Below are 12,838 nucleotides of genomic sequence, written 5' to 3' on the forward strand. Positions count from 1 at the left end.
ATGAGCAGTGATTGACACGCAGTTAGAGACCCCCCCCCCCCCTGGCCCTGATTGGAGGATCTGAACAGGGAGCTGTGGATTTTTGCAAATCGCACAACAGGCTGTAGGTGGTGCCAGAGGAGATGAATTTTGTATTTTTATTTACCTGCCTAATGTAGTTCTACTCGAACATAGGGTCAGTTTCAGCAAATATGATAGAAAGTTAGTTTTATAAGTCTCACCTACTGCACCTTTAATCTTTGAGGCCGGATACCAGACTGTTTCAAACCAACAATCGATGTTGACTTTTGTGACATTTACCAATGCAGAAAATCTTTCCGTTACTTAAGCTTAACCTTTAAGAACTTAATTGGCTAAACTTTAAACAATGTACTGTTGTTGGGTTTTCACTCGACTCAGGGCGGCACCAGATCAGCCAAATGCTCATATATCATTAATTTAATATTTTATTACGTATATATTATTATGATTAAGAAGAGAAGAATGATATTTCTTAAATATCTCCACATGGGAACTACAAGATGGATCAGGATTGACACATTAAGGATCATGTGTCAACATGTAGTTTAATGCATTAGAAAATGTATTTTTCCACTTGCCTTCTGAAAATTAAGGAATTACTGATTTTAGAACACAGTTTGAGAGTGGTTAGGGTATTTATGGTGTTTGAAGTCAGATACATTGATGTCTAAAATGGTTGTGAAGCTAGTTAAAGTTAGTTTGTCCTAATTAAAAGCCTTTGTAGATAATAAGTATTACCCTTTCTGAATAATACGTCATGATACCTGATGTATGGTGCGGTGATTGGGTATATGAAGTGTACATAACCTGTTATCAGACACGTCATTCTGATACAACATATGAAATGACTCCCTCGATGTTGTCATTATTACTTGTATATCATATTATATTTTTGTTATTCAGTTGATTCACACTTTGTTGTCTTATGGTTACACAAATGTTTAAACACAAACTGAAAAGAGGATTTTTTATGTGGCTAATGGTCACTGAAATGTGCTTATTTGGACTATAGGAATATTTAAGATTTGACACTTTTAACAGTTTTTGTTTTTTTTTCCCTCCAACTTATCACTGTATATGTTACATTCACACTGCTGTCCGAGCACACCACCTCAAGCGCCCTGAATAAAATCTTGCACTTCTTGTCATGTCTCGTCCCTGTGTCAACTTTGTATTTCCATTTCCTGTTTTATTTTGAAGGTTCTCTGTTCTCCCTTGTGTTGTCTTGTTTTACATCCTGTTGTATATTGGCCCACCTTTGTGATTACCTGTCCCCGCCCTAATGTGTTGCACCTGTGTCTCGTTGTCTCCCATCTTGTGTATTTAAGTTCAGTCTTCCCCTGCCCTTAGTTCGCCATCGTCTGCTTCCCTGTGTTCAGCTTTCAAGCGGTTTTCCCTGTGTCCTGTTATCCTGAGTTCCTGTTTCCCTTGGATTTTGACCATTGCCAGTTTTCCTGGCTTTCCCTTTGCCTGCTGATTATTGGACACTGTTGCCTTGCTTTATTAGCTTGCTAAATAAATCATTGGATTCTACATACCTGAGTCGTGTATCTGAGGGTCCATTTTCCTGTGTGCGTGATACTTCTTACAAGTTAAATAAATTAATGCGTCTTTATTCACAGGATTAATGAGGTTGTGTATATATGATGGGGTGTCCGTTTTGAGGAGCATCATTTCTGTTTTTTTTGGTGCATCTCCCTGGAGAATATCACAGTCGGGATCAACGTGGAGGGGAAAAAAAAGGCTTAAATGAATCTGTACAGAATGTGTTTCTTTATCATGCACATATTAGTCAGAAGCAGTAATAAATACATTGTTAGAAAAATCATCTTGACTATGAAGTAGCTGAAATTCTAATTACTACCCCACTTTACTACCTGTCAAAATTAAGAGACAGAAGGCTAAGATAAACTGCTTCATGGAAGAACTCAAGCAAAGGACAACCAAAGTACAACAGTGTTTCCACACTCACGTGTGATAAGATAAGACGCCTATTGTTTTGAAATGAATGTAGTTATTTGATTTTCTAGTGTGACTCGATGAGGTTAGTTTTGATAAGACAGGGTGTGTACCAGTACGCTGCAAAGCATGACAACATTTTCATAACATCACATCATATTTTCACTCATAAAACCAGCCACATGGTGGAAGAATTACAAAATGTCCTGATTTAACTTCACCTGCTATCTATCACTCATACATTCCTATTTAGTTTGGCTTTGACATTTTTGTTAAATGTGTTTTTTCCTTTTTCCATCTCAAAACGTTGGACCTAACCATTGGAAATGTAAGACCAACAGATGGTGCTCTGGAGCCTGGAATCAGAACACCACTTAAAGATTGCATTCCATGTTTGAAATGAACATTTGCCTTGTTTTGTTTAAGCTTGTATTTGAGCCGTATATTTTAGACATTTTTTTCTTTACTTGCATCTATCAAAATGTCATGCAGTAGTAGTAGGCCTTCCAGTAGTGTAAAAATAGCCTCCATCACAGTCCCTCTTTGTAACTTCATGGGATCATGTAAACAAATCAAATCATCATAACGTTTATTGCATTAATGCTTTGCTTCTATTATTCTCCTAACCCTAATCCATACTCATCTGTAGTTATCAAATCTATTAAATGTATCAATCCTATTAAAGTATAATTTCCAAGAGTATAATGTTACAACATTTCGTGTCATATTATGTGTAATACATAACATTTGAGATGTAAGAGGGCATTTATGTAGTGGGCTTGTGTCAGCCCACTCTCATTTGTTTGGTCAAGGAGGAACATTTCTGTGTAGTACTCAGTGCATTTTATTGGCTTTAGACTTTTGCATGCACACACTCCATGAAAGGTAAAATAATTAAGGCGTTATCATGTAAGTAGTAAAGCCTCACTTTAGCATGTATTAATGGTACACTGAGGTATAGGGCTGTTCCCTCTTAGTCAATTAGTCAACTAATCGGTCGTTTTGGTCTTAGTCAACTTAGATTTCTTTAGTTGATTAGTCATGTTTTGTGCTTTTTTCATCCTGAATGACTTATTTCCAAGAAACGTACAAGCACATCTCTGGTAAACACAAGAATTAAAGTGGTGCTTTTGCATGACTCTTTGCGGAGAAACTCAGATTTACAGATCTGTCGATTAAATCAACTAATCGATTAGTCGATACAATTGAATGAGTGTTAGTCGATTTAGAATTTCTTCAATCGAGCACAGCCCTACTGAGGTAACCCTTTTTGAGAGTTTGGCAACTGTTTAGCAACCCAATGTTGGAAAAAATGAAAGAAATTGTTTTCACAATGTTTTGAATTGTTACCTTTTCTTTTTTGCCTTCTTGTCCTGTTGTTGTGGATTTTAAAGATTAGCACACCACACAAAAAAAGAGAAAAGAAATAACTCTACCAATAACAACGAGGGTAAGCTGAATAAATATAGCTCATAATCTGTCTTTTTAGTTTGGAATAAAAAAAATATTAGCTCAGGCTCATATTAATACCATCACAGGTTAACATAGAAGTTGTTTTTGTTATCATGGGCTCTTTAAAGCCCACCGAGCTTGAGCGAAAGTATTGGAGTATTTTCGAGGCTTTCTATTGGACAGTTAAAGACACGGCCTCGTTTGCAGACGAGTCTATGTATGTGATTGGTCGAGGTTGCTGTCACTCACTACTCCACTCTCTCCTGACCACCTCCCCGTCTCTCCACAGACTGTACGGCCCAAGCGAGGATTTTCACGAAAACATCAACCGCAGGCTGCGTACCAGTGCCAGCGGGAACGGTACTACGACGAACGGAACCCGACGCTATGGATCCAACGGCATGACAGCCGAGTCGATGGCGTTTTTAAAGTGGGATAACGGTGTTTGGTCTTAAAGAGAGACGTCAGAAGCGTAAAACAGATTTTACGGCAATGAATACGGTATCACTTGTTAGATAGAAAGACAGACAGAGAGAGAGAGAGAGAGAGAGAGAGAGAGAGAGCGAGCGAGCGAGGGGCCAAAGTGGACTCCCTCCCTCGGTTGAGTTGTTCCGCCCGATGGAGGCTGACGGGACCTTTGCAGTGAGCTCGAGGCCCGGAATGTTACCTGTAAAACGTCGACACCTCGACGGAGGACGTAATTAAGGAAAATACCGCACACACCTGTCTGCGCTTTCGAAGAATTGACAACTTCTTAGTTATCTTGCATACAAAAACAAAAGTTATCAGGGCAACGTTAGCTGCGGGTGGCGTCCCCTCGCGCAAGATGACTATCATAGATATCACTTAACGAGGGTTCTTCGCCGCCTCAGGTAACCTAGCACAGGTGAACAGCGCACTAAGGCTGTTTCATGGACTGATGGCTTTGTTTTAAAAAGTTGACTCCAACTCATTTGGCTTGCGAGAATTGAGCAGTTTTTGTTTTTCAAAACAAGAACTTCCTGGAATTGTTTTTTCTTCTCATCAAGTGTCACCTTTTCCGTCAACCATGTCATTCAAAGACAATCCCTGTCGGAAATTTCAAGCCAACATTTTCAACAAAAGCAAATGCCAGAACTGCTTCAAGCCCAGAGAATCACATTTGCTTAACGACGAAGACTTAAACCAGGTGAACTATGTTATTATTGTTTTTAAACCGTGGGTATTTCATGTGTGATATTTCTATGCGACCTATAGCTATAAGTGATGCAGTGACAGGCTGTTTTTAGCTCTCTGTTTGATGTGCACATTTCAAACGGTTTGCCATGATTGTGCCAATAGATCGAGAAGTGCAAAGGTTAGGTTAATTGGACATAATTAGTTCCCAGCCCAAGGGCGCACATTGACCCCAATTCCTGCAGACATAGGCCTCCACCCAGCTCCATGCCTTCCAGCACAGTAGCCTACTATCAGCTGCTTTTGTTGAGTCATTTGGGTTACCGTTATTTCTTTGAAACTTTTTTTTTTTAAGTTGCTATAATGTCCTATGCTATAAACGCTTCCTTTTTGCATTTTGCCTTCGTCATATTCTTTTCCACACTGTTGGAAAGTTCACTCCTAAAAGAATTAGAGACTGGGTGTCGGTTACCATATAATCATAAATGAAGATATCCTAATTATGCTTCCTACTGGACTGCATTGTTGTATTGGCAGGTTGTGAATGTTGTCATCAGGGCTCACTAAACTCTGTTGGCCTATATCGTGATCATTTCGTTTGGTAAGCTGTTTACCAGGACAGGTTAAGAGTACCCAGCGTCCAGGCTGTTTGTCACACCTCTGTGACTGATACTTCTACAGTTGATAATGTCTTCATCATGGCTGGGTGAGGACTGACATCGGGCTAACATTGTACACATTTCTCTGTCATTTCCTCCATCATGACCAATGGCTTCTCTGTTGTAATGGAAACAGTCCTGAGGTTTATTTGTCCTTCTCAGTGGAATTTCTGACCCACTGGCTGTCAACCTTGTCCTGTGATGACTTCACTCAGTGAAAGGTTATCATCAGTGGTCAGAGGCTGAAGACCCGGGACAGGCCGGTCACGTTGTCATTGTTTGAGTCCTGCTACAAAAAGATACTGAATGCCTGTGGATCTCATCCTGTGCATCTTTTCATCCAGAACTTTTGCCATTCCTTTTGCAGCCCAACTAATTCACTACTCACGCTATTCGTGCAATATTTCATAGTTATTTATGATGTGGGATAATAAGACGTTGGGGGGGAGGAGTAGGGGTTCATTGCAAAATGAACACACGCTAACACGCTCAAATAGCTCAATTTAAACACTAAACCATTGAAGGGTAAAAATGACCTAGATTCATCTTGTCTATTTCTCTCTTGGGACTACTTGCCATTCAGGCTGCTGTCAGGTCATGTGAGGAGAGATGGGACATTTTTCTAAACAGTGCTGCTGAGTCTAAGGCAAGAAGGAAGCTTCTGCCCCAGTATTAGTGGGATTCCCACTCAACCCTTACTATTCTTTCCCGCAGTTCAGTTATTCATTATCTATTAGGTGCTATTCCTATATGTGTCACCTCTAGGGTTGGGCGGTAATACGGTATACCGCGGGGTCTTAAAAATGGCAACGGTATCTGTTTCAATACCGTCATTAAAAAAAATGTAATGCACTTATATAGGAGACAAAGATTAAATATTAAATGTAATTATGTGGGTTTTTTTGTAAGTTGTTATGTTATTATTGTTTCAGTATTGGTGTTTGGTGTTCAGTTTCTGAACAGTGCACAAGCCAACAGTTTGGTGACGCCGTCTGAGCCTTATGTCATAATTTTTAATTAGTCACGGTAATACCGTATACCGCGGTAAAATAGGGAGGAGGTTTGACGGTATCAAAATTTGGATACCGCCCAACCCTAGTCACCTCTCTGTTTGTCTTTCAAAATGTGGTTGTTGTTTCTCTTGCAACTCTGCACAAAATCTTTGTCTGTCCAGTGTCCAAGATTACAGTTAGGACTTCTGATTCTGAAAATTCCTTTTATGTCATGTTGTTTACAAAGTCACTGAGCTGAGAAATGTGCTCTACCTCCTATAATCAAAGCGAACAAGGATTTTATGGTGGATTATACTTGGCTTTACATGGGATGAAGTTTTGTAATCAAAACCCCTGATAAAGGGGACATGGAGGTGCCAGACGTCTGTAAATGTCAGAGCTTTTCGACTTGATTTGTAGCCTGTTGTTCCACAGACTTGGGAGTGCAGTTAGCTTACGTAATGTACCTAATTTGCTAAGCTCTTTAGGTGTAGGTAAGAGTTGAGTGTAGACATTTTAGTCGAATTTGTGCTTGTGTACACACAAACCCGCAGTGGTTATGCAGGGCTTTTTTGGCTTAGTAAACAAATGCTGACTACTAGTAGTTCAAGTATGTACCCATCTGAACGATTTAAGAAAGACAGCCAGGCCAACTTGGATTTCTCTGTGCAAGTTTGAATTGCAAATCTGTAGCCACAAAAGCTCTCAGACTCTGTACTGCTTCTCTCGCCTGTTACTCATCCACTGTTTTTCTTGCAACTTCTGCCTCTCGCTGCCTCCTCCACCCACCAGTCCACCCACTTAGAGGATCAGAGGGAAAATCATGTGTGTTAGCCTTTCCTTTTTTTTTTCTCCCACGGCAGCATGGTTCTCTGGAATACAGCCAGCTGGTGAAAGTAGCCTGCAGTCAACTCAAGCTAGTGACAAATACACACTTCCCCGGTGTTGAACTAAAATATTTGTGTGTCCGTGTAATCCTGTCTGATATTAAGAGACAATTTGAAGTCTAAACTAGGGACTAGCCTCCAGTTATATCTACAGTGAATTCAAATGTGCACAATTGAACTGTTAATCAATATGTTAATGTGCTTGTTTTAGTGTTTGCTTTCAAGACTGTAATTGTGTTTTCCCCTTACCAGGCAAAACCCATTTATGGTGGATGGTTGCTGCTGGCACCAGAGGGAACAAATTTCGACAATCCATTACATAGATCTCGGGTAAGTGGTTCCTTTTGTTGGACTTGAAACTGATTATGTTTGGAACGTAGCATAGTTTTGGCTCTTCACCTCTTTTTGACTTCCTTTTAATAAACATTTGATGGAGCTTCATGAAAACAAAGGGCTAACATTGACCCATTGCAGCTTCTGCTCATGAGAATGAGATGTGTAAAGTGTATTAAATCAGGGCAGCTCCAAGGGCCAGGTTAGTTGAAAAAGGCAATTGGCTTGCCTAGCCCTTCCTTTTAATTTTGTTATCCATTCTACCACTCATTTTGACATCTGACAAACAGGACATCTGGCTATTGTGGCTTCTGTAGCCATTTCCTGGATTCAACAGCTTCCTGTGGGAGGCTTGGCCCTCTATCAGAAAATGCTTCATTCTCTGGCAATAATGAGCCTAATATTGACTTTATTTCACAAATCCTGCTCCCCTAGCATCATGCAATGGGAGACTTGCTCTGTTGCGCCGCTTCCTTTATCAGCTCCCAGATTATACTGTGGTGGTGGTGCATCCCAAAGAGCAGTAGAGAGAATGTGGGGGAGGAGAAGGAAAAGTCCCAGTTCTCACAGCCACACTGATGGCTTCCATATGGGTTTTGGGAAAAGCACCTCTGAATCCTTCAACCCAACTACTGTCAACAGGCTGCTGCTGCTTTGACATAATCACTGATGTGTTCTGCCTATTATTACAATCTGCTTTTTCCCGCCGGTCTATAATTGGTGGCCTGTAGTGCTGAGGTAAGCAGGTTGGTCAGGTTTTTGACTGACCAACAAACAAATAACAGAGAAAATGTTGGATGAGTCATGTTTTAGGACCACTTTAGTCCGACAGGTTGCGGGTCTGTGGCTGTATTTTGTCTATCGACAACACTGTAAGCCACATATTTATCACTTTTTAATGGATATGACTGCAGTGTCCTTTTAACACCACCTGTGAAACTTATCAGCACCCCTTTTGAGACCACTGTATTTTAGGTTACAAAGCACCTCTCAATATTTCATGGATTGGCCCCAGTTGGAATCGGAGCCCAGGATATTTAACACGGAGACAAAACGGTGCATTAAGATAAGAGGAGGGCATCTCATCAAGCCAGTGAGCAAGGAGATCAATGGGAACTGTCACCATATCATTTGCACAAATATCGACAGAATTACCATTCCAACCAAGAGATCAAATGACTCCCTTGTTTGTGTTGACCTTGTAGTTAAAAAAAAAAAAAAAACACAGGCTGGGATCCATTAACATTGTGCACTTAATGTGTTTTGGAAAAAACAAAACATGATAGATAGATGTCAGATACCAGGTCATGGTTTGTGCATTTAACATGTAAGACAGATCTGGATATGGTTAATGTTATCAGATGTAATGTGTAATTGTAATGTGTACTGCCGTGTAGCGCTGTCAGTCTTCCTCTATAATAACATTTGAATTTAATTTATTTTTTTGAATATTGGAATAATATTCTATTTAATAATAATAATAATAATAATAATAATAATAATAATAATAATAATAATAATAATAATAATAATAATAATAATAATCATCATCATCATCTACTTACAGTTGGGATTGTTATGGCATCTATGATGTGACCATGTCAGTAATTCAAGAATTCTTCTATTTGTTTCAACAGAAATGGCAGAGGAGGTTCTTCATCCTTTACGAGCACGGCTTACTTCGCTATGCTCTGGACGAAATGGTGAGTGAAAGCCTTCCTCCCGTCCGCTGCAGAGTTTTGTTTGCTTTGACACCAGCGCTTTCTCTCATACAGCAGAGTACAACAGAGTATTTTGTGAATGTGTTGAACACTAAGCTAACTAGCATAGCGGTGTCAAAAGGAATGAAGTGACACCACATGGTGTTGATACTAAAAGTCATGTGCCGAGCTGTGTGTGTTTGTTTTAAGTGGCTAACGCACTTATTGTGCAAGAGCCCCATGGCAACTTCCTGTTCTGAAAGAAAAACTGGAAAAACTACTCCGTGCTAAGGAGAGGAGACTGTCTGTCAGTTTTTAGATTAGAAAGATGAGTAATCTTTATTGGGGCCAGAAGTCTAATATCTATCAATAATTACAAAATGAATATGTAGACTGACTGATATTTGTCATGGTCACTCGTTTGAATACTCTATAGTTTGTGGGTTCTATTTACACTGCAGCATGTGGGCACGCTGAATATTGATTGACCTAGAGCAGCGCTCACCAGTTTTTTTTTCTATGTGGATGTGCTTTGAAATGAGGTGAAAGCAGCAGTAGTTGAAACAGCACTTGCTTTGTTGCTATTGACCCTTTCATACTGTATGTGGCATTCTCTGGCAGAGGAGAGCGAGGCTGAGAGGGTTTATGTAATACAAACGGCAGGAGCTAGGATGCTGTGTAGATTTGTTTGTGCCCTTCAGGGTCATTTCATTCCCACTATAGAAATCCGCTAACAGTTTAATGGCTACTATTTGCATAGTGCATCCAATATGCAGTTAAACCAAGGATTTTATTTTACCAAACATGGCCTTAATGTCTTCTTTAAACTGGAGCCGATAAATTAGATTTCTGAGGCACTGGTGGAGAATGATGACACCAGAAAAAGGATGGATGATGTGTTTACTGGAAGAGTCAAAGGAAAGAGGCGGATGTCTTCCTTCCATTCATCGTTCTCTCTGGATGTCACTCTTCATCTTTTCATCTGCACTCTGAATGCAGGATCTAAAGGAGAAGGGGGGTGGTGGCAAGGGTCTGAAGCTGGAAATATCAAGTGACACTAAATATAGAACCTCACTTGTCACAAACACATTAGAATAATTGTTTTGTGTTGAATGAACAGCTGCACTCACTTGGCTAATTTTCTGTGGACAAAGAGGTAAAATGAATATTTCAACTGTTTGATGTTGAACATTGGGTAGGGTTGGAATCTGTGAGTGAGGTCGTAGGATTTCATAAACCTTTTACTTTAATAGACAGTATAGATAACGACGTAAAATACATTTAGTGCCAAAACATTGTGTGAAGCTACGATAAATATTAATAACACCGGAGCAGTTTGAGTGTGTGAAGAATTTTCTTTTATACCAGTGATCAATCCAAGTGGTTGGTTTCGTAGCTTGTATTGTTTTGCAGTGATCTTAGCTTTGCCGTTATTGCAACATTTCATTTGTGCAGTGATACTGAAACTTAATCCCACCATTGATGCACAGTAGGCTGTTTGCCCACACTGGATGATGGGTATGGTTTTGAAATTTGATACACAGCTATCTAGTATGCAGTAGGGGTGGTACGGTTCATGAAAAAACATCCGAACCGCTCGGTCCGCTTGTCTCGGTTTGGAGCTTGTGTGTGCTGCACGGTTCGACGTATGCGCAATGTAGCCTCATGCCCGTATGTGACCTCAGACAGCTGTGTTTCTCTTTCGCGCGAAAGAAGAGATGTGGAAGTTACCAACAAAACGTACAGCAAAAGACCGTGCAAAAATTTCAGACCGTCCTGCCAACCTGTATACTTTTTAACATCAATGTACTGTAATGTTTTTTCACTCTAAAGTCACTGAAGCGGCTGCAGTTTAGATCCTGTCGGGTCTCTGCAGCGGGCGGGGCTGCTCAGTTCTCCCAGCGACTGACACGCGCGCACACACACAAACGCACACGGTGGATGCAGGAAAAATCGGAGATGAGACGTACAGGAGAACCAATGATAAGTCCAATAAGTACTTTATCAAACCGTATGTGTAGCCCAGGCCAGGATTGGACATTAACTAACAATGTAAATTAAAATGTTTTTATGTTTAACGTATTCTGACTTATTCAAAAGATGGAGCTTTAATAGTTCCTCTCTTTTTCTTTTAAAGGATACATTTTTGTAAGAGCTACACTGAAGTTAGCATTTTGATAAATAAAGTTATTTCAATTGATATTCTATAATATTTAAATCTTCATGTGCTAAAAAGGCACATAAGTTCCTGTAGATGGCAATACACATTCTCCTTTTTTTTCCAAATAAATGCTGCCTCTTGCTGTATCAAAATCTCACCTAGCTTTCCTCAGAGATGGTCCCAATAATGTGCTTAAAGTCAAGTCAAATTCAGTTTGTGCATGATAACATGATATAACTATATAATTATTTAATACTGTATCCTACATTGTGGATAATTAAGCTATATATCATATACTGAAGTATATTTCTGGAGTGTTAAAGATTAAAAGAAAAAATAACAAGAACCGTACAAAACCGAAAACCGTGATACGAACCGAACAGTGGGTTTTGTGAACCGTATCAACCCTAGTATGCAGTAGTATGCTTTTAACATAGGGTTAAAATGTTGAGTGAAAAATGCTTCAGATTGCTACAATCAACATTAAATACAAGAAAGAGGCCGACATAAAGATCAGTTTAAATGCTGTATTGTAATGACATCAGGTCATATCTAAAGACTGCCAGCTTTCGCCAGTATAACGTTGCTCCAGACCACATCAGAGCCCCCATCTGAGAGAAATGGTTGGGGTTGTAGATGAAGAGGTGCCCCTCTGTTTTCCTCTCGGCCTAGTTTTATGGCTCTTGTGTCTTGGCTCTAACCAAACCCAGATGGACTGCGGTCCCAACCTGCAGGATGTGGCACGGCTCTGGAGGAAAGGAATGTGTTAGCAGAGGCATGGGAGATTTTGAAGCCATCGATTTGGGGTTGCCCACCTATGGTGAACACCCAACACGACGCACCACCGCCATCATTTTATGCTAAGAGCAGCTGTGGCTTTGAAGAGTCGTTATGTGCAAGAGACAAGTGGTAAAACGAAGACAATGTAGCTTCAGTAAGAGCTAGATAAAGAGAAAATGTGTTCCGATTGGAAGGATGGAGAGAGTGTGAATAGCTGAAAATGTTGGCCTGCATAGAACATGTGCTGCCATGCAAGGCTAATGTGTTAGTGCGGCTTCTCCGAAGAAGGGAGTTGAAATGTGTTGGTTCCGAAATGGTAAACAGAATTTTTTTGTAATTAGCTGTAAACATGGAAATGAGAAAATTGTACTGCAAAAGTCCACTGTCAATTCAGTCTCCATTATTTGCTAAATGTACAAGCTAGACTTTCCTAGAGCAACCCAACGCAGTTATTTCAGGGGAGCGTTGCCAGGGCAACATGTTTTGTTCCTTTGTCCAGCAACCGTTGACCATGGCATGTGTAACATGGGACAGAGTTATTCTCCGTTTTGTGGAGAGCTCTGGCTGTCTCTGTCCTGACTGTAGTGATACAGGACAGAACACTCTGGAAGCAAAGCATGAGTGTGTGGGCTGAGGTTGTCTCAGTCATATAGTGAGCAAGCCTTGCTCCAGTAGCTGTAGAAAGGAAAAACCTCAGACACAGCATCAAAACTAATGTGCAAGGCTGGACGGGACAGAG

The 12,838-nt window shown here is 40.2% G+C and overlaps 1 protein-coding gene across 1 annotated transcript in view; it reads left to right on the forward strand.

Annotated features, from left to right (window-relative positions):
* The first annotated feature begins 3,705 nt into the window (after positions 1 to 3,705).
* si:ch73-103b11.2 (nuclear-pore anchor) overlaps positions 3,706 to 12,838 on the forward strand; it is a 53,952-nt gene continuing 44,819 nt past the window's right edge. The window contains exons 1-3 of the mRNA XM_039789139.1: positions 3,706 to 4,600; positions 7,378 to 7,455; positions 9,096 to 9,161. Of these exons, the coding sequence (XP_039645073.1) occupies positions 4,481 to 4,600; positions 7,378 to 7,455; positions 9,096 to 9,161 (264 nt within the window). The 5' untranslated portion in view covers positions 3,706 to 4,480. The remainder of the gene's footprint in view (positions 4,601 to 7,377; positions 7,456 to 9,095; positions 9,162 to 12,838) is intronic.

Source organism: Perca fluviatilis, chromosome 21 (assembly GCF_010015445.1).
Source record: "Perca fluviatilis chromosome 21, GENO_Pfluv_1.0, whole genome shotgun sequence".
In the NCBI taxonomy this organism is placed as follows: domain Eukaryota; kingdom Metazoa; phylum Chordata; class Actinopteri; order Perciformes; family Percidae; genus Perca; species Perca fluviatilis.